The sequence below is a fragment of the Plectrocnemia conspersa genome, unplaced genomic scaffold, assembly GCF_051122295.1.
Source record: "Plectrocnemia conspersa isolate PC_06_02 unplaced genomic scaffold, ASM5112229v1 ptg000010l, whole genome shotgun sequence".
Taxonomy (NCBI): Eukaryota; Metazoa; Arthropoda; class Insecta; order Trichoptera; family Polycentropodidae; genus Plectrocnemia; species Plectrocnemia conspersa.
Window position 1 is genome coordinate 5525606 of NW_028277174.1, and position 22398 is coordinate 5548003.

At 26.4% G+C, this 22398-nt stretch overlaps 4 protein-coding genes across 4 annotated transcripts; all 4 read left to right on the forward strand.

The window, feature by feature from the left end:
- Window positions 1-5712: 5712 nt before the first annotated feature.
- LOC148230421 (uncharacterized) lies at window positions 5713-6563 on the forward strand. Its single transcript, XM_088195887.1, has 4 exons — window positions 5713-5762; window positions 5834-6031; window positions 6099-6265; window positions 6343-6563. Exons 1-4 carry the CDS (start codon window positions 5751-5753, stop codon window positions 6428-6430), a joined length of 465 nt encoding a protein of 154 aa, XP_088052013.1. The 5' UTR covers window positions 5713-5750; the 3' UTR covers window positions 6431-6563.
- Window positions 6564-9776: 3213 nt separating this feature from the next.
- LOC148230422 (uncharacterized) lies at window positions 9777-10916 on the forward strand. The gene is made up of 4 exons (XM_088195886.1): window positions 9777-10166; window positions 10238-10405; window positions 10475-10641; window positions 10701-10916. Exons 1-4 carry the CDS (start codon window positions 10155-10157, stop codon window positions 10795-10797), a joined length of 444 nt encoding a protein of 147 aa, XP_088052012.1. The 5' UTR covers window positions 9777-10154; the 3' UTR covers window positions 10798-10916.
- A 3455-nt stretch (window positions 10917-14371) lies between these two features.
- Window positions 14372-15195, forward strand: LOC148230423 (uncharacterized). The gene is made up of 4 exons (XM_088195451.1): window positions 14372-14412; window positions 14481-14657; window positions 14738-14904; window positions 14982-15195. The coding sequence occupies exons 1-4, from the start codon at window positions 14401-14403 to the stop codon at window positions 15067-15069; spliced, it is 444 nt and encodes a 147-aa protein (XP_088051577.1). The 5' UTR covers window positions 14372-14400; the 3' UTR covers window positions 15070-15195.
- Window positions 15196-18807: 3612 nt separating this feature from the next.
- On the forward strand, window positions 18808-19570 carry LOC148230424 (uncharacterized). Its single transcript, XM_088195583.1, has 4 exons — window positions 18808-18819; window positions 18892-19062; window positions 19130-19296; window positions 19369-19570. The coding sequence occupies exons 1-4, from the start codon at window positions 18808-18810 to the stop codon at window positions 19460-19462; spliced, it is 444 nt and encodes a 147-aa protein (XP_088051709.1). The 3' UTR covers window positions 19463-19570.
- The last annotated feature ends 2828 nt before the right edge of the window (window positions 19571-22398 follow it).

A 22398-nucleotide genomic window follows, 5' to 3' on the forward strand; every position in this document is an offset into this window, starting at 1 on the left:
AATGAATTGCGTAATTGCAACTATGATTATATTACCTATGTGTGGGCTTATTAAAGTTGCAATTTTTAGTAATTAAGTTATAAATATCTCAGTTATATAGGATCATTTTTTTAATCTGTATATGTCATTTATTTAAATGTATGTCTTTCATAATAATTTAAATTAATTTTGCAACGACTTTTTAACTTTTGCTCCAATATATCCAATGTTATTTTATGTCATTTATCTGCTACAAAAAATCTGAGCTGACTCTAACCATGATGAACTAAATAAATGCATTTCACTCTTATGTGTAAAAAATTAAACAAAAAGCTCACCCAGATATGTCGATACATTAGATTTAGAGAACACTTATGTAACTCGAGACATTGGCATATAATCAGTATAAAAGCGCTCTACAATTATGCACATTGTATCATTTCGTTTCATCTGAACGAAGAGTAAGCATTCAGCAAGATGATCTGCAAGGTTTATATAATTATTTATTTATTAAACAACTTATTAATTTGATACATTGATAATAATACATATTCAATAATTGCAGATTGTATTTTTGAGCGCCTTGGTAGCAGTTTGCTTATCGCAAAATGTCCAACATCATGGACAGATAGTTCATCAAACTGTTGATGAGCATGGTCATCCACAACAAGGACATGCTGTATCATCACAGTCGTTTATCAGCAACCATGAACCATCACAACATCAAGAATATCAATCTGGAGGACATCATGAGGAATATGTAAGTATTGTATAATACTTTACGTCTATTGAGTTTGGCTTTTTAACTTTGTTCCATTCATTAAGGATGTTCCTTAACTTTTCCATTCATATTTCATTACATAAATAGTTGAAATATTATATTTAGACCTTTATATTACGTGACTTAAGTTAATCCATTTTATACTGCCAATAATTAGGATAAAAGTCTTATTTCTTTAATGGTTTAATTAATTTTACTAATCCACAGCCTAATCATCATCCATCATATAAATATGAATACACTGTACATGATGACCATACCAAAGACATTAAGAGCCAATCTGAAAATAGAGAAGGAGATGTAACTCACGGACAATACCAACTTCTTCAACCTGATGGTCATGTCAGGACTGTAATCTACCATGTAGATAAAGACAGCGGGTCAGTAAAAATACAATCTATATATTTATTATTTATTAATCATTGTTATTATTATTTTCTTATTTTCTATAGCTTCAATGCCGAAGTAAAATACAGTGGACATAGTGGAAATTAAATATGTAATAAATGTATAATAAATATTAGTAATAGAATAAATAAAATTGAATATTAACAACTGTTTTATTTAATATATTTTATTACAAACAAGATAACAATTTATATACAATATTTATAACAAATTAATATTAGTGAAGATGACCATGGTGAGGTCCACCTGTTGTTCTAACTATTGCATTGAACCTGAAATTTGGTCGTAATATTTATTAGAAAAACATCTTATGCTATATTTAAAAACAATTTTATATATACCCATTATGTTTATCAGCTTTATAAGAGACATGTCGTGTTGATCCATCTGGTTGTAAAAAGGCATACTGTCCTTCCACTCGACCACCATCTCTAGTTTCCCAATGACTTTTATGGTCGTTAGTATAATCATCATTGACTTTGTAACTGTATTTATATTTAGGATAAGCCTTAAATGACAAAAAAATAATTAAATAAATAAATAATATACTCTAATCAATTGTCAATAAAAATACTTGCATGTACTTCTGGATGATATTGGAAGTTCGTGTGCTGATGGTGTGGATCTGGTATGTGATACTTCGTCACACTTTGATGCGATTTTCCATGTCTTGAAGACAGTGGATTACCAAAGTAACCGACCCATCCAGCATTGGATGAAACCACAAATGCAAAAAAGATTAAAATGACCTGATATGATCAAAAAAATGCGATGTGTCAGTATTTTATATTGATTTTTGTCTTCCTTGTATCATTTAATACCTTAAACATGTCCTTATGTTGTTTGTCTTTCCTATTTAGAATCACACACGACACTGTGACTAATCGATGGGAAGAGTTTCTTTTTATACCGACAGTTACAACCGGTAGTGTATGTATAATGTTTATGATTTATTTAAACAAAAAGACACAAGAGTGCGTGACGACACTCTCACTATTGTACTGTTACTACAGTACGCATAATGTTATAAAATGTTAATTATTGATGCGTTTTTATTAATAATTTTTACGCTCCATAATAACATGCCTTTGTGAAGTGTCAGTGAAAATATTCATTTGTGTGAAATTATTTTACAACATGACTGCTTTTGCATAAAATTTGTTTTAAGTGGGATTTTGCTCGTTGCTAAATTTAAAGGGCTTTCAAAATGTAAGCTATAATAACTTCCGTGACTTATTTAATTGGTTATAATAAAATATTATACTATTCGCAACTATCCAATGTATTCTAGAAATTTTAGGTACACTTTCATATATTTTTATTTTAATACATATAAGATATTCTCTATGAGCTGAAAATAGCTCATTATTAGAGCGTTTTTAATACCAGATATGTACAACCTAGCTCGATTTTAATATTCATCGGTGAGCACTCATATTTAGTTTCTACAACAACAACAAAAAAGATTATATTTTTAAAATTTATTTACTTATATTATACAAATAAAATAAAAGATAAACCAAGTTTCATGTAAAAACATACATGATTTATCTTTTATTTTAATTATTATTTATTTTAATTAAATCCTCAAGTACAACCTATATTTATTTTATATGTAATTTAAAAAAAAAAACACATTTTGCCCAATATAAATATAATTATTGCTAAATTAACACATGTGTTTAGTAAAGCATATTCCGTTGACTATTTGTGTAAAAATATGTCTAAATGGAGATAAAAATAAACAAATTTCGTGTATGCAATATCTGATTTTATTTTCACTTCGCCAGCCATCCCTATCATAAAAAGGGACCGGTAGGTCGCTGCATCGCGATCATTTCTCTGTCACATAACAAAATTACTGAAAACTAATAGGTACCGTTAGACTTTCCTGCAAATGTATTACTTTTATGTTGACACGTCGCGCATGTCGTACATAAAATATCAAACATGTTAAATTAAATTTTACAAATTTGCGCCGATATTTCCAACCTCTAGGACTGATTAAAAAACTTAGATCAATCCCTTGCAATGAATATCATTTTATTCTTTGCTTCTGCTTTCAAGCATAATGGGCATCGTCGTTTTCGTAATTCTAAGCCATGGAGATATAGATTTTAAGAAATAAGGTGGTCGGATTTAAAAAAAAATCGGTACTACAAACTACAGTTATTTAATTTTTTAATACTGGTAGTGCCCAATGTCAATTTATATGCCGATTCTGTTATAACCAGTATTGCGATCCCTAGTCTCGATATCGCTTAAAAAGAGTGTGATTTTGGGAATTATTCGAAATGTTTTCTGAAGACAGCTTTGATAAATCACGAACAATTTTATTTCGACAAAAAACGACGTATGTTTAATCCACCCCCCCCCCCCCCACCTTTTAATTAAAGTGGCAATGAATGAATGAGTCTATTATTTTGTGGCTTACAGTTCATTGAGCAAAAGTTACTTTGATTTTATAATCAAAGTAACTATTATTTTTTTAAATCTCATATTTTATGAATTTTAAGAATGATAATTTTTAATACATAATTAATTTAAATAATATTTATGAATATTCAAAAAAGCAAAAGAGTAGGAGCATTTTATGCATTAATCTTCATTATATTTTGACATGTTATTTTAAATAAAATTTATTATTTTATTATTATTAATTGGATATAAATATATTTTTATAAAATAAGTAATGTAAATGATCCTACCTAATTTAATGATATATACCGTCAATTTAATAAAATACAAAATATGAGAACACCCAGAATTAAAAATCGCCACAGACTTTTAAAAACGTGAACAATTGACGTTCATTACACCTTTCGTAGGAGTAGCTTAATTTTAAACAGCAAACATAACCCAAATTTTTTTCTTTCATTTTTATTTTGACGATAAGCTGTAATTGTTAGTATTTTTAGAGATGAAGCATCATGAACGAAATAAGAGAGATAAAATTTTCCCCATTATTCCTCTAATTAATAAATCTACATTCTTAGACTTTTAGTTATTTGTTCGCTCTTTCTTTCACACCATGTAAAATCACATATCACACCTTATCATTCTCATTCTTAAAAGCAAGCTCATGTCGTGCTCAAAAAATTTTTTTTCATTTATGTAAACGTTACATATATTAAAATTTTACTCATTGAACAATATATTAATTCTTATTATAACGCGCGGTTAAGAATTTTTATAACATTTATAAAAATGTTATAAAAATTCTTAACCGCGCTTAACGTTTACATAAATGAAAAAAAAATTTTAATTCTGGGTGTTCTCATATTTTGTATTTTATTAAATTGACGGTATATATCATTAAATTAGGTAGGATCATTTACAGTACTTATTTTATAAAAATATATTTATATCTAATTAATAATAATAAAATAATAAATTTTATTTAAAATAACATGTCAAAATATAATGAAGATTAATGCATAAAATGCTCCTACTCTTTTGCTTTTTTGAATATTCATAAATATTATTTAAATTATTTATCTATTATTAATTATCATTCTTAAAATGCATAAAATATGAGATTTAAAAAAATAATAATTTTCTTGGCAAGTCTTGGCAAGAAAATTATCTAAATTTAAGTGTTAATGTATTATAGTGACGTCATAAAAAATTATACGTTTAGAAAATTTTATTTTTCTTTGAAGCAAATTCTCTACAATTTAATAAAAGTGTTTCGAATATTTTTTCAATGATGACAAAGAAGCAAAAGGAAAAATATTACATTTCGCAACCTGAGGGTTAGATACATTTTATCCCCAGAAACCCAGATTTATGTGCTTTATTCTTTTTTTAAACACACTTCAAAAATCACTAATATAATTATAACTTAATCCTTTATTTTAAAACTTAAAAGACGTGGTTTATACAAAGAATAAACAAAATAGTTTCACCCGAAAACATAATTAATTGTAATATAAAAAATCTAAAGAGTATCATATAATGTCTACAATAAATATTACTATAACAAATTTGTTGTTTTTATAATGAGGGTTTATTAAGTAATATTGCGTTTCATTGTATATTAACATATTAAACACATAAATTCAATGCCTACAAATTTTTCACATACTTATGTGTTATAATATAATTATTAAATGCTTTGCTTATTTAACAAGGAAACATTTTTAGTATGTTTAAAATAATTAGAGTACAAAGCCATAAATTTGCATTTCATCATAAAAATACGACTGTTACATTAGAAGCAAATGATAAATATTAAAAATGAATCACTCGGTTTAATATTTCAATCTAAATCTATATAAACACATATTGCTTTTTATTCATATGTAAATCATTTACTAAATTAACCATATTTCTTATGTCAATAAACGTATAATGTTTTTAATTACCATTTTAGTCTAGTTACCTTATTTTGTAACGCTTTAATTTTAATTGGATGACTACTAAACAAGTGACTCAATCGCATTACGCCAAAATCGGATCCAAAAAAGTGATTGTCTAATACCAAAAAGTTACGATATATCACATATATAAAAGCACTAAAATATTCAGTGAACATCAGTATCAATCTGAGCTTCACATTGAACAAGCAAAACAAACTAACATGTTTTCCAAAGTAAGTCTCATACTTTATAGTATATTATAAGACCTTTTTTCATTATTAATAAGTATATGTTATAATAAAAGGTTACAATTTTGATTGCCATCTCGGCTGTGGCTTATGGAGGTGTTATTCATGGTGGACATCATTCTCACCACGATATCGATTATTCTTCTCTACATGGAACACACGGACATGGAGTATCTTCTCAAAGCATAACTTTAGACAACAGTATTCAATCGCACGACTTCCACGATCATCACCATCAACACGATCATGAACATGTTAGTATTTTTTATTTTATATTATTATTTTAAATCGAATTCCTAATATTTAAAATCATTATTTTAGGCTCATCCTCGTTACGAATACAAATACACAGTATCCGATCCTCACACTAGAGATGAAAAAAGTCATTCTGAATCGAGAGACGGTGATAGTGTAAGAGGAGAATATTCTCTTCTCCAACCCGATGGTTCTACTAGGACCGTGACTTACACTGCTAACGATCATGAAGGGTATGTGACAAATTATATTTTATTAAAATATATTACTTAAATTATTTTTTAATTTATACTCTTGTTATTTTAATTAGATTCCAAGCTGATGTTAGAACCACTGGGGGAAACCAACACTTGCATGACCATATCCATCAGTTGAATGATTTCCATCATCATTTCTGATTCGACATCCTACATGAAAAAACGCTGACACATATCGTGATAATTTTGTTATATTTTTGTTATTTTAGTTTTGTGTTGATTATGCTATTTTAATATATAATTCATTTAAAAAATAAAGAAGTGCTTTAGAAAATACATTTTGTTTTACAATTTTTTGATTAAAGTGAAGTATAAAGTGCAGTACTAAATTGTGCAATTAAATATAATCGGCGATAAAGATAAACTAAATGTACTATAATACAATAAAAATTATCTTGCAACAAATTTAATACGTGGCAAAAAATGTTTAAAAGAGTGTCTTAGTAAAGTAATCCTAAATCGTTTTTTTTTGTAGAAAATTTTTAAATTCCATGAGAAAAAAACTTAAATACGTACTATAAATTTTTTAAATATTTTTTTAAATATCATTTATAACAACGTTTATGAATAAGAAAAACTTGATTTTTTTTTTTTTTTTAGAATATTTTAGAACTTGCCTTTTTAGAATTTTAAATATTTGATATAGCTTCTACATGTACATATATTCATAAGGATTGCTTTTATTTTTTAACATTTGCCGTTTGTAGAAAGTGCCATTTTAAACTTTTAAAAAATAATAATCAAATCTCCCGAATAATTCTGAACCTCAATAACCTAAACCAGTGGTCGGCAAACTTATTTGCCAAAGAGCCAAATATGCACATTACAACGATTAAAAAAAAATTGTGAGCCAAATCTATTTATTAATTTAGCAAACCTTTATTTTAATTTTCCAAATCAACACAAAGACGTTCGAATTTAGAGCTCCATATTTCCTTGTTTTTTAAATCTGGTGCGAATGCCCGTGGATATTTGTGCCAGAGCCGCACTTAAGGGGCCAAAGAGCCGCATGCGGCTTCGGAGCCGCACTTTGCCGACCTCTGACCTAAACCAAGGAGATCAAAGTTATTTTAAAAATCATTGGCTATCTATTTAGCGTTGTCGTGTAATTTAATTCAGATATATGCGCAGTTATAAGATAGTTTACTGTCTCAATAAATCCATAATAATAATATATGGTATTTTATTATAATAAAATTAGTAATCAAGATAAATTAAAATTAAAATTTTATTAATCAATATATTTTTTTTCTTATGCATATACAATAGTACCTACTTCAGTTGAAGTACTATACGCATAAGTAGAAAATAATCTACTTTATTAAAATATACTCAAGTTTTTAATTAATAACCTTAATATGTATTTTAAAGGTGCAGAAAATTTTGAAGGTAAAAAATAATTATTACTTCAGACTTGAAATTGATAAATTAATATGGTAAAAAAATATATGGTTAAAAGTGATTTATGTAAAAAATACCATTATCTATTGCGATTATCATTAAGCTATGAAATAACGGGAAATATATATATGTTATTTGTGATTTTATTTTTTTAATAATAGTTCTTAAGAAAGCAGATAATTATTAAGAATAAATTAAGAATTTGCACACCACTTCATTGCTATAAGACTTCAGAGATTTTAATATAAAATAATAAGTGAAGGGATCTAATATTAAATAATACAAAATCGAATTTAGTAAATCATTTACGTTAACATATTTTTTTAATTTCTGCTGTCTTGATCTTTGCTTTTTATTTTAAAGTTCTCAAAACGATTAACTCTTTTGAGCTATTGATTGTTAGAATTTAAAGTTCATTTTACTAAGCTTTTAATTGGTTTATAAGGTTAAATATTCTTTTAATGGGTATTTAAATAAAATGTTAATCGCTATTATATGTGGCTTTAATCTATAAGAAGTACATTTTCTCCAGTAAAACTGCTTTTTGGGTGGCCTGATAAGTAAGGCATTTTTGGATATCAAGAAGCTTTTCAAAAAACTGTTTTCTTAATTCAAAAATTACTTTTCTTTTAATAGTTTTTTTTTTGATTTTTTAAAATTTTATGTATGTTTTATTAATTATGTTTTTAAAAATTTACACTAAACTATGCAATAAAATGCCGTAAAATCAATGTTAATATATATTTCTAAATAAAAATAAAATTGACAATAAATTTTCTCGTTATTTTGGAAAGTTCTTAAGTAGTACAACTTAAGAAAATAATTTTACAGTTTACCAGATTTTTTAATAAATGCAAATAATATACAATATGAGTGAAGAACAGAAAAATATTTTAATATTGTAATATATGAATAATTAAAATTATTTCTCAGAATGATGTTTGACATGAAGATAATATAAGTAGATTTTTATGTAATGAAACAATAGTTCGTAGATTTATATCATTGACTATATAATTTAATAAAGTTTATTTATCAAGATTTTTGCTTTACTAATACTAAAAAAAATTAAATTGCATTTTTACAATTGAACGATATAACTCACTAGTTTAAATATATCTAGTATGAAAATAGATCTAAGTCACAATTAGTTACAGAAAATAATAAACATATACATGTGTACATGTCAATGAAAAAATAATTATTGAAATAGTGCATCACTTTGATAACCAAAGCTGTAATTCTGGGGGAAAAAAATTATTTACTTTTTCTGCTTACGGACGAAAGTAATAAGCGCTTACTACCGGCAAAAACCATATGCGGTGGCATAAAAATACCCAAAATGTATTTTGTTAACCACTAGTCAAAACAACTCTAAGAACCAGACTACGAAACTATAAAATTGCATTAAAAAACTGAAATTTTATGACATTAGATATTTACAATGTAACTTTTTTTTTAAAAAATATAAATATATAAATACTATATATATTAAAAAATCTGTACATTTATGGCATTTTCCATTTGTAAAATTCTAAGAATGTACAGGCATCTGTCAATTTTTGTATTTTTATTGATGCATTACTAAGATGGTTAAACATTCATAATTATTACATACAACAGAACCTAAAACACATAATTAAATCGCGAATATATACTGTGTGTCATAAAATGTAATTAAAAATTAACTTTGAACATCTAGTCAAAGTAAAAATATTTTTAGTGAAATATTACGAAAAATAATCAACGATTTCCTTATAACGAATCACTAATGGTTCAGCTGAAACTATCGTGAAATTTTACAAATAAAGTTAATTTGGCTTTATGATATAAAAATCTACAGAATTATTGTTAAATGTATAAATGCATAATTAAAACATTGAAAAAAAATTAAAATCATATTTTTTTAATTGTATAAGCTTACATAATCAAAAGTCTGCAAACGTAAAAGTATAAGGGTATTTTTATATAATAATATACCTTCTATATTAATTACAGATAATAAAATTGAATAAATTCCAGAATGGGTAATATTGCTTATAAAATTAATCAAAGACATAAATATTGTAGTCAGTGATTTTATTGCAGTGTCTTAATTTCCTTTATTCATTATATCGTGTAATAAAATCATATATATGACCTACGTTAATAATCACAGAACTATATAACTTAATAACGTAACTCATTATTTATTCCATTAATAAATTAAAAACGCATTTTTACGCAAAATTTGCATACGTCAAACAATCACTAAATTTACACATATTTTTTGCAACACACACAGCTATTACTTAATGTCGTCACGGTATACTTACACTCAAAAGAGACTGCCTCATTTGCAATTAGTATACTAAATTAATTTATTCTAAATGAAAAATAATCATATAAAAACGACTGAAATCAAAGAAGAAGTATCAGTTCCAAGCCGAGCTTTGCAAGCAAACAAGCAACCAAGATTCCAAGAATGTATTCTAATGTAAGAATAATGAAGTGAATAGTAATGAAATATAATAAGTGTTAATAATCAAATTAAAAAACATGCTTTAGATCGCAATTTTGTTTGCCATGGCGGCTGCGGCATATGGTGGAGTTATTCATAATGGTTTTGATCATGGATCTTATGAACATGGAGTTTCCTCTCAAAGGATAGCCTTCGATCATAGTCTACCATCTCTTGACTTCCACGACCACAATCACATTGAGGAACATGCCCATGTAAGACAATCATCTATTCCATTATTAAAAATTGTAATATTTATATTTTTATTCTGTATACATTTTCAGGCTTATCCTCGTTATGAATTCAAATACTCAGTTTCCGATCCAGAAACTAAAGATGAAAAGAGTCACTCGGAAACTAGAGATGGAGATAATGTGAGAGGAGAATATTCACTTCTCCAACCCGATGGTGCTACCAGAACTGTTACTTACACCGCCAATAAAGAAGATGGGTAAGTTAATATTTATTTAAAATAAATTATATGTTTTTCTTAAATTTTGATTTGTTTAGGTTCCAAGCTGATGTTAGGTACACTGGAGGAGATCAACATTTACACGATCATATTCATCAATTGAACGATTTCAATCTTCACAGCTTCCATCATTGATTTAAACTTAATATTTATATAAATTGTCTAGTATGGAAGATTGTTATTATGAACTCTTGTTATATCGTGTTATTTTACTATTGTTTTTACTCAAGTAAATAATAAATACTTTTGAACTATAACATATATTGTTTTAATTAGTATATTGTACAATGAAGGGACGAGTAAGATATAATTTAACAAAAATATTATTTCAAATATTCTACTTTATAATTTTTTATTAATATTACAGTAATTATTGAAACTAAATCCTATACTACAATTAATTTATAATAAGATATTATGTGTTTATTTTTTTAATGATGTAAAAGGGTGCCTTTGAAAATAATAGAACAAATAATAATTTTAAAGTCAGAATTAATATAATTTAAAATTTATTAAAAAAGAAAATTTTAGAGAGAATTTTTTATTCGAACTTATTTTATCCATAATTTTACATAATAATTAAAAATTATTTTTCAAGTATTACAATAATCATTTTAGTTTTTTTGTTGCAAATAAACATTAATTTCATACATTTGAGAATCTTTAGAATACCCTAATGCAGCTACAATATAAGTAATCAAACAGTATTATTTACATAAAAACCAACAGGAAAAACTCCATAGTAAAACGTTTTTATGTATTATGTTGGTGAAGTATTTGCCATTTTTGGTAAAAGGAGTCTAATTATTTTATTGCATAGGAGAAAAATGACACTAATGACAATTAATTAGACTAAAAAATATTTTTTTTAAAAATAAAAAATCATGATTCTAAAATAGTTTTTTCAACTCAGGGTGTATCAATATTACAAAAGTAAGACAATCGTAACGTTAATTTATAAGATAAAAAAACATATTTAGGAAAAATATAATAAATAATACATTATGTATTTTTAAAAGATATTGCTAAAGTTATATGTATTATGTTCTGCTATTTAATGTATAAACAAGTGGACTGTAAATTATGAAAATCGGTAAATTGGTTATTTTTTGTGATTCGCAATATATAATAAATTACAATTACAGATTAAAATCACATTATTCTTATAAAAACTAAATCTAAAGACCCAGGAATCATTCATCATTTACATAATGTTTTTAGTGAATTTGCTAAATCTAAATGTACTATGTATATTTGGGTCAATTTATATGGCTATAAAACAAGCATTGAAACCATGTAATACTAATTTCGAAGCCATAAAATAACAAATTATCCACAAAGACAAATCAGGTTTTTGTTATGAAACTCTTTTAGCGTTTTTGGGTGTTTTTAGTGAGCATGTAAAGTTGAAAAGTATGGTCAACAAAATAAATATTGCTGCCATGACAAAATTATTGATATATAATATACGTATTCCTACTCAGAAGACCATTTATGATTATATGTAACTTTTTCCTTTAAAGAAAAGTATTTTTTTCTTATGCGTGCGACCTTTAACAACGTGGGAAGTCCGTTTTATTGATGATCGAAGGACCAGCGAAACACATAATTTTGAAATTATATTTGGTTGACAACAGATTTATTTTATTTATTTAATCGGAAACATGTGTAAGGCATAACAGCGTTACGCTAATACCTACACAGTGAAAAAACAATACATATTAGCAAAATGTGTAATATGTATTTTTTTGTTTTTTGTTGAATACATATAAAATATTTTCTATGAATTTTCAATACATAATATGTATAAACTCGATTTTAATTAATTACCACAATAAGCATTCGTGAGATTAAAAACAATCTAGGCAAACCTTATATATGTAATGATCGAATGCAGTGGCGTAGCTAGGGTATGTGTCGCCTAGGGCGATCCTTAAAATTGCCGCCCCCCCTTCCGCATATATTTTTTGCAGAATCATAAAATCAGCATTTCTTAAAATAATAAATTGGTTATTATTAAGCTCTTGTTATTTGTGGATTTATATATGTTTTATTGCATTCAGGGTTAAGAACCACACTGGACGATCCCATCGCGAATATGTCGCCCCTAAGCAAGTGCCGCCCGGGGCGGCCCGTCCCCTCCGCCCCACCATAGCTACGCCACTGATCGAATGGAAATAATAATTATATAATAATCCTTAATTCCGATCTCTAAGACACGATAGAAATTGTAAAACACTAAGGTTCATAGGAATTTGAAGCCAATTCTTTAAAGTCAATAGTCAAGTCGTTATGCTCAAGTACATAAAAATCTTTTAAAAAGTCGGATAGCTGTATTTATTGCTAAGTTGTTTAAAACTCCTATTCGTGAATATCTGGTTTATCTATATTACCTATCAGTACTTTTTCAAGTACACTCGTCAACGCGACGCAAAGAAATCATATCCCAGCATATTTATAGAGATTTTGTAAAAAATAAAAATGAGCAATATTTTTATTCTCTTATTTTATTGTGTACAGGTATATGAAAAACGATTTTTGGAAAATTTCTATTACAAGTTAGTCGCTTGTATTAGTTGGCAAGCAAACCAGAGAAACATGCTTAAGGGTAATGTGCACAAGATGATTATACAAGGCATACAGTAAAACTTTTTAATTGATTCGCATATCCCATGACAAATACCATCATCTTATAATCTTACCCCCGCGTCCGTACATCACGGAAGCTAGCGCCATAACACCGGGTGGAAGTTTCTTGGACATAACATTTTTTTATGTGCATGTCTTAAATAAATCAGATATGGGCATGTTCTAAATAATAACAGGAGTTTTTATCAGTTCCAAGAAAATGTCATGGGATTCTAGGTGGCTGAAAATAAAGTTTTGCATTTTAACTGCCGAAACAAAAATTCCGTCAGAAAAAATAATAATTGTGGATTAACATCCGAAACGGGCTTTAAAGAACATCTAAAGAACCTTTAAAGAATACTCGAAGCATGATAATATAATATTGTCAGGTTCATCAATTGATCCATTCTTCTACAATAAATTAACTATTAAAGATATGCTTTTAAGTCATACAAAGAACTGTTTGCTTTGTGATAAAGCGTTTTAATAGTTAAAAAAAATATTTTTATGAGAAACCCACTGCGGAACAGGATTATTAATATATAACAGTACTCTTTGTAGTAAGTTCCTTGAATAGGGTTTATCAAAATTGTATCATTTATCGTCTTATTTATTTATCAAGAACCTAGTTCTTGATGAATAAATGTATAGAATTTTGTAAATATACATTGCGCATATATTATTAAATTAATTGGAACTATGTTGCTTTTTTTTATAAATTTAAGATTTCGATTTTTATTTCACATGAATACCATTTATGTCTATACCTCTATATTTATCTTAATCTAATACGCATAAATATTTCCAAGCGACTTCTTCACATAATAGCTAAATGCTTTATTTATAAAAACTATCGCAGCAATTATCGCAAAATGAAGAGCCATATACATAGCTCTAAAAAATATATATAATATGCATTTTAATTAGAAACATTTAATTTTTGCAATTCAAGACTTAATTTCTCTACGGTGTTATAAAGAAAAAAAGAGACTGGATTGCAATTAAAATATTATATGTATGCATGTATATTATTAAGAAGCTACCATATAAATGAATGAAAATTCACAGTAAAATCAATAGCAACTCAAGCTTCACATCAGACAAACCAACATGTGTTCCAAAGTAAGAAGAAACCTAATTTTATATATTATAATTTTGTTACATAAATAAATAATAATGTTAAATTGTAGATCATTTTATTCTTCGCCATGGTGGCTACAGTTTACTGTAGAGTAATCAATAACGAATTAGATCATTCTCTACATGAGTCTAAAGGACATGGCGAATCATCTCAGAGTATAACATTAGATCATAGTATCAAATCACATGAATTTGACCATGATCATAATAATCCTGAGCATGTTAATGTGAGTAGAGTACTACAAAATTATTTTTTAATCTATAATACATATAATCGTAAATGACTATTTTAATATACAAATTTTAGGCTTATCCACGTTATCAGTATAAGTATACCGTTTTGGATGATGTGACTGGGGATGAAAAGACACATACTGAAACCAGAGATGGAGATTCTGTTCAAGGAGAATATTCCTTTGTTCAACCTGATGGCACTCTAATGACTGTTACATATACAGCTACTGCCAAAGAAGGGTACGTATTATTTTGATTATGTGTATATTCTGATTTACTAATAATATTTCTATGTTATTTTCATATTTATATTACAGATACAGAGCTAATGTAAAAACAACAAGTGGCAACCAGAATCATCTGAGTCAGGAACATTTAAATGAATTCCACAATGTCCGCCATTAAAGTCACTGTTAAATGATGTTTAGTTGAATGCTTATTAATAACTGTCCGTTGTTTTGTTTTGTTATTTCGTATTGTTAAATTACTATGTTTTTAATAAATTTATAAATAAATGATTACTGGAAAATATTATCATACTTTTATTCTACAGTGTTAATATGAAATTATCATTATAACAACTTTTAGCTTTAAAACCAAATAAAAATAATTTTAACTATATACTATTTGATAAAAAAATAATTTTATCTGGAAAGATATATGATTATTAACATTAAAAAAAGAGAAATAGTGGCTTACAACAGAGAGAATTACATATTTTCATCTCATAATTTTATCTTCCAAATATAAGTTTTTAGGCAATACTTTAAGACGTTTAAGCGAGATTTGTACTCCTTTAAAACATTTTTGAATGCTTTGAATTTTAAATTATTTGCAAGAGATAAATTACGAAAAAATCATACATTTCATATAAATTAAATAATTCACTAATTATACAATACTTACTATTTATAAATAGCAATATAAATATTTTATAAATATAGAAAATTATGAATCAATTTATAAAATATTATTATTTTAAAATATATTAATCAAACTTATTTATTTTTCTAATCCTTTTACAAACGTGATATAATTTTTTTATAGAATATAAATTTTACAATCACATTTATCAAATTTTTAATTATCTTAATCAATCAAATATTTACACAAGTAATGATTAATATATAAATAAATGAAGATTTTATAAGAATGATAAAAATATGTGAAATTATAAATATTTTTAATTGGTTTTAAGCTTTGTTTATTAAATTCATTAATAATTTCAACATGTACATATTTAATAATTAATAAAAAAAATTGTGTTGATCAATATTTATATTAAAATACCACACTGTTTGATTTTATAAATTAAAAAATTATATTTTAATTTTTAAATTTTAAATTGTTTACTTTTATAAAGTACAACAACATTAGAGCAGTTAATTTGTAAAGAATACACTCAGTTTATATCATTAATGAAAATTATTTTCAAAGTTAATAAAAAAATATGAATAAAACTACTTTTACGTACATTTTTAATTGGTACAATACTTTTACCTGAATTTATTTAGAATTTAAAGTAATATAAATATTTTATTTGCTTATTTATTTTGATGATTTTTCCGGGCAGGATTTTTTCGGACAGATTTTTGTGAACATTGATTATTCTGGAAAAAAAAATATTTTTAATATTTTATTTAAAAAAAAGTAATCATTTGGATTGTTGAATTTTTAATTACAGAGTTAAATGTAGCAATCAACTTGAAATAAATCCAATGAATCAATATTTTTACTTAGTGAATAAAAAACATAAAAAATACAATTTCAAGCTCGTTCTAATTACTTTTTTTCCATTATTGAAAACGTAATTTTGACTAAATTCCAGATTTATTTTTAAAACAACATTTTCGTAACAATGAATCGCATCTTTTCAACATATGGACTAAATTCTAATAAAATCTCTGCTTCCAGTTGATTTGGTCGTGACCACATAAAGTCAAATTCTGTATAGCTAGGAATCTTTTTAAATTATTATTTCTTAAAACTTATGATAATAAAAGATTTATTTCATAAAAAGTAAATATCATAAACATAACAAGAACATAAAAAAAATATTTTGTGTTACGCGAAGGATTAAGTTTATTATATGTCCCTACTGTTATGTTTTAAGATGATCCTTTCGAACAAATTGAGACAAAAAATCCACTTTCAACAATGGAAAAAAGTTATTAAGACGCGCTCGATGTTGTCATCTGCATATTCAATACATCATAATACATGTAATAAAAATAAACTTTAGGTAAATATTTAGGAATGACTTTGTCGGTGAATAACAATGCACAATCCAGAGGGTAAAAATTTAGTATACTTTGAATCTGTGTACACAAAATTTTTTATTTCTTGATCACATCCGAAATTTACCATTCATGTTCATAAAGGCGGCCGCCAAAAAGTCCTTATTAATCTTTATTTAAAATTAATTGTCCGTTTTTATAAACGTCAACTAGTTAAAGACGTTACAAAATAATCAAAACACCTACAACGGATATCATGAAAACATGATTAAAAGTTTTTAGACGAAGTAAAAATATTGATTCATTGGATTTAATTAAAGTTAATTGCTTCATTGAACTCTGTAGTTAAATAATCCACAATCCAAATGTTTACCTTATTTTTTTGTTAATATAATTTTAAAAATACATTTTTCCGGAATAATCTATATCCGAAATAAAAAGTGTCCGCAAAAATTCTGTCCGCAAAATCAGTGTCCGGAAAGTCCGAGCACCCCTTAATTCATGGGAAACGATTGTTAACAACTATATTAGATTAGCAGTTATAATTTATTTTATTATTATTACTTTAAACATTTTTTTTAAATATTTGTTTTAAAGCAAAAAAATATTTTTATGACATATTATTTTTTTAGCAAATTGTAATAGGGTTATTAAGAGTTTTATTTTATAACTAAAATTTAAGTCTTAATCTTGAAAATAAATAAATTAACAACCTTAAGTCTCATAAAAGTTTGTATGGAGGTCCGATCAACTTTATATAAAACTTGTTTTAAAGCAAAAAGCTATTTTTTTATATTTTATTTCGATGCTGTTTTAGCTTCTGAACGTTTTTGATGAGGTTTTTATTATCTCGAGAGAAATCGTCATTTAAACAAAATGTGATAAGAGAACATCCAGAAATAGAAATCACCACAAATGTGAAAAAATGATATGTATAAGAACCGCGCGAAAGCTAAGCTGTTTCGTTCAAAGATAAACAATAATCATTCAATTTGTATTTCTAAATATGTTTTTCACACCCGAACTCTCCTCATTCAAAAACGTGTTAAAAGAATCCCACGGCAGTATAATAGTCAAAACGAATGTTTTTGTGCTCATTCATTTGCGTAAAAAAACGGTAAAACACCCGTAAATATACTTTACACATAAAACATTATTATAAAAAAATAGTTATAATTGATAATAAAGGGCTCTACCACGAGTTAATAAACATTTAGAATTAATAACATTTATATTATATTTAGAAATATAAACATGTTTTCAATATTCACCTTATTTAGTAAAGTATTGTGATAATTAAAAATTATTTAAAAAATGAACCGTGAGACACCAGAAAAAACACAAATTTTTAGATTAACTTATTGTTAACTTATTAGATAAAAATAATTTTAAAAAAGGTTTATTAAAAGGTATTTCTGCATTGAACACCGATTAGAGACGGGTCAAAAAGGCATATTCTTTATATTACTTCAACCATTGTATCGAACATAAATGAACCAAGATCCGAGTAATTCAATATATCAACATAACCGATGAATAAATCAAAAGCCTAGTGCACATTTATGAATTACACTATCATATACATAACAGAAGCAATACTTTTGATCATTATGCGTTTTTTTGCCTTAATTACAATGTTTATTATTGCAAATTTATGCTAAAGTTTCATTCGGCAACCGTATGTAAATTAATTAAAATACCATTCAAAAAATTGAGCTACCACTCCCATCACACGCATGTCTCAATTGCTTCACGGTATGATCAATTAAAAAGAGACTGTACATAAAAAAATATACTTACGTCAAAAATTAAGAAAAGACCATATAAAAGCACTAAATTTTTCAGCAACTTCAGTGTCAACTAGAGCTTTGTCGTGTAACTAACAAACAAACCAAACAAACCAACAATGTATTCCAAAGTGAGAAAAGTGAAATTGTTCAGTGTTGTAGTTTACAAATTTATCTTTGTTAAATTTAAATAAATATTATAGATCGCTGTATTGTTCGCATTGGTGGCTGTGGTTACTGCTAGAGTGATTCATGATTTTGATCATTCGTCTCTCCATGGTTCTTCAGGACATGGAGAATCGTCTCAAAGCATTACTCTAGATCACAGCATCCAATCTCATGAGTTTAATCATGAAGAACATGAACATGCTCATGTAAGTTTAATTGGTATCAAAACTATTCCATAAAGAAACAATATTAATAGATATGGTGATTTTCAAGGCATATCCCCGTTACCAATACAATTACATGGTGGCTGATGATGTTACTGGGGATGAAAAGAGTCATACAGAATCAAGGGATGGTGACTCTGTACAGGGAGAATATTCTTTGGTTCAACCCGATGGTTCAACCAGGACTGTGACTTATACCGCCAATGATCAAGATGGGTAATTGCTTTTAATACTATTACTATTGTAATTAAAATTATTTCAGTATATAAGTTATTTATTTTTGTGTAGATTTAAGGCTGAAGTAAGAACTACTGGTGGCAATCAGCATTTGTACGATCATAATGAGTTGAACGATTTCCATCATCACAATATTCATCATTGATAATTTTAAAATGAATTAATATTTTAATATGTTTGAAAGTGCTTGTTATTATTTTTTGTAATTTTTGTTGATTTATGTAATATGTATTAGCTTATAATATTGAAAAAATATTAAATATATATTTTTTAAAGTATTATTATATTTATTTTATATCAAAAATCATCATTTCATAAACACCCTAACGCCATTGGAGCATACATATATAATAAATATTGCGAGTACACACAAAAATATAGCAATAATAAAAATATATTCACTCAATGAATTAAAAATATTTACCCAAAATATCTTTGGTTGAACTCTAATGTCCTCAGCCCTGAGGGCTAAGATCATCGTCATCATTAATAATTAACTAATAAAATGAGAACAAAGTTTAATTTCATATAAGTTGGAATTCTACAATGCCAGTAATATCGCGATAACCCTGTTAACACTATATTTGCATGTGCAAACTCACATTATAAGTTACTTTTTAATTAGTGATAATCAGTGTAAATGTAGTATTTTATATTTGTATTTAGGAAAAAATGTAATTTTATTATAATAAACTATTTTTAAAAACTTTTATGATTTTAAAATAGTTAACAAATATACATTTTCTATGTGTAATTATAAAAATAATATTGCAATTGAGCTATTTATCCGCAAATATTGAAATCTAATGGCTGCTAAATCAGATGCTAGGACCAAAAAATCTAACCTAGCTGTCAACGCAGATCTGTCAGTGTAAATACACAATCGTTATTTTGATGAATCATTTGTGATAAGTTTAAATAAACATTAATTTTGAAAGAAAAAAGAAAACTACATGTAAGGATATCGTTATATGAAAATATACAAAATTGACCATAACAAAATTATTATTGTTTTTGGTCCAAATATTAGAAGAGAAAAGTCGTTCATAATGCAACATATCATCTATATAATCGACATAATAACAGATGTTATATGTATATACATTAACACTAATGTCAAATGAAAGGGTGCTTCTGGGCAATTGTTGGTTGCTACTTTAATTGTGTTCCTAATATCTAATCAATATCAACTACACACTTCAGTTCCCATATTACCTGCAAGTATTTTATTTTATAAAGAACATACTTATGGTTGCTCTAAGTGAATAGCTTGAATTTGGCCATTCTTTAAAAATAATGATCACAAAGAACAAATGTTGATAAAACCCCTTAACGTTGTATATGATATTTTGACACACTCGGAATGAAATGTTTTTTTTTGCCACGATACTGGGTTTTTTTAAATTTAAATTATGTATGCAATTGTATAATATTTTTTTATGACTTTTGCCCACTTATATGTTACTTTCTTTCGACAATATCACTATAGGCACATATTATTATGAAAAAGTCATATCCTCACGTTCAATATCTAGCGACAATTATATATAAGAATATAATTTTTCGTAATGTTATTCACTATCGTATAAAACTCTTACTATTTTCAAATATTTTTCAATACTAATGATAATTTTGATGTATTGCAAATGGAAAAACTCACTTTTTGGTCTCGGTGCTCGTCGACAGAACTGAAAATTTGAAGATTTCATTACAAAGATTGTTTTATGATTCTTTATATAGTTCAATCAATGTGTTATTCTAATCCTTACACACAATATGTATATATTTATTTTAGTTTAAACGTACCTAGTTAATTAGCGATCCGAATATCCGAATCAGTTAAATCGAACGAGGCACATGAAAAATTAATTAAAATGGTTGTCACGTTGCTGTCGGCCATCTTATTTTTTATTTAAATGCTTAATTTTCATTGGTCGACAGTCAGAGCCTCCAATTAAAAACAAAAGAATTTATCACTGGGAGCTGGAAATTAATCGAGCTAACACAATTTTTATTTTTATTAATTATAAAAAAATATATTTCCTTTGTTTAGATTTATTTATTTATTTAAATTAAATTAAGACCATAACAGGTTACCCTAATGCTTCACGATAGTCGAAAACATTAATTGTATTATTTCAATACACAAAAAATATATACATATCAGTGGCGAGTGATCGAGAAGGAAAGTATTTCACCGACCGCCACTGATACATATGTATATATAATTAAAATAATACATATAAAGGAGCAAACAAAAAAATCATAAAATATTAAAATTAAATGATACGAGTAACCATATGTCCTTTTATAAAGGTATCTTAAAAATCTTTTTTGAATCTTTTCCACTAAAAGGGAATATTTTGTTATTCGGAGATTCTAAATTATAGATCCTGATTGAAGAATGCTACAAACGAAGATGTCATAGAGAACGCGAATAACTGGCGGATCGTTAAAGTAAAAGGCATTTCTCATAAATGCATGTATTATTTATACACCAACCGTTCATACAAAACGATACTATTAACAAAGGAACTAATTTAACTTAGAGCGTTTCATTTTAAAGCGAGCGCGTCCAAAAACGAAAGTGATGGCTTAGAACAATTATATATAAGATAAATAATCTATAATTGTTTAAGTAATAATTTAATGTATATTATTGTATATAAAAAATATTTTGTGAATTAATGAAGATTCGGTAAATTGGTTATCTGGAAAATGGTCTCTCGGAATTTTGCCATTTCTGAATTTAGTCTTTCTGGGAATGTGCTATTTGAAGATGCTGAAAATGTCCGAACTTTAGAACTATTGTCCGGATTTACAATTTGAGTAAACCCCAGTTATACATTTTGTTATTGTTTTAATTTTTTTAGCTCCTAAGTCTGACTTCTCATAGTGAACCTAGGTTATCAGTGACCCAGCTTAGCGTTCAACCCAGGTTCAAGATATTTTGTTTAATTATTTTTAATTTATTGAATATATTTTTGTTAGTACTCACAATGTTTATTATATAGTATCAATGAGCTCAAGGTATTTATGAAAGGATGTTTTTTAATATAAATAAATATAATAATACTTTAA

What these genes read in the sequence shown, in the direction of transcription:
- LOC148230421 (XM_088195887.1), top strand. An exon ending in ATCAACACGATCATGAACAT is followed by an intron (nt 6,032 to 6,098) that starts GTTAGTATTTTT and finishes TCATTATTTTAG; the next exon opens with GCTCATCCTCGTTACGAATA. An exon ending in ACTGCTAACGATCATGAAGG is followed by an intron (nt 6,266 to 6,342) that starts GTATGTGACAAA and finishes TATTTTAATTAG; the next exon opens with ATTCCAAGCTGATGTTAGAA.
- LOC148230422 (XM_088195886.1), top strand. An exon ending in ACATTGAGGAACATGCCCAT is followed by an intron (nt 10,406 to 10,474) that starts GTAAGACAATCA and finishes ATACATTTTCAG; the next exon opens with GCTTATCCTCGTTATGAATT. An exon ending in ACCGCCAATAAAGAAGATGG is followed by an intron (nt 10,642 to 10,700) that starts GTAAGTTAATAT and finishes TGATTTGTTTAG; the next exon opens with GTTCCAAGCTGATGTTAGGT.
- LOC148230423 (XM_088195451.1), top strand. An exon ending in ATAATCCTGAGCATGTTAAT is followed by an intron (nt 14,658 to 14,737) that starts GTGAGTAGAGTA and finishes TACAAATTTTAG; the next exon opens with GCTTATCCACGTTATCAGTA. An exon ending in ACAGCTACTGCCAAAGAAGG is followed by an intron (nt 14,905 to 14,981) that starts GTACGTATTATT and finishes TTTATATTACAG; the next exon opens with ATACAGAGCTAATGTAAAAA.
- LOC148230424 (XM_088195583.1), top strand. An exon ending in AAGAACATGAACATGCTCAT is followed by an intron (nt 19,063 to 19,129) that starts GTAAGTTTAATT and finishes GTGATTTTCAAG; the next exon opens with GCATATCCCCGTTACCAATA. An exon ending in ACCGCCAATGATCAAGATGG is followed by an intron (nt 19,297 to 19,368) that starts GTAATTGCTTTT and finishes ATTTTTGTGTAG; the next exon opens with ATTTAAGGCTGAAGTAAGAA.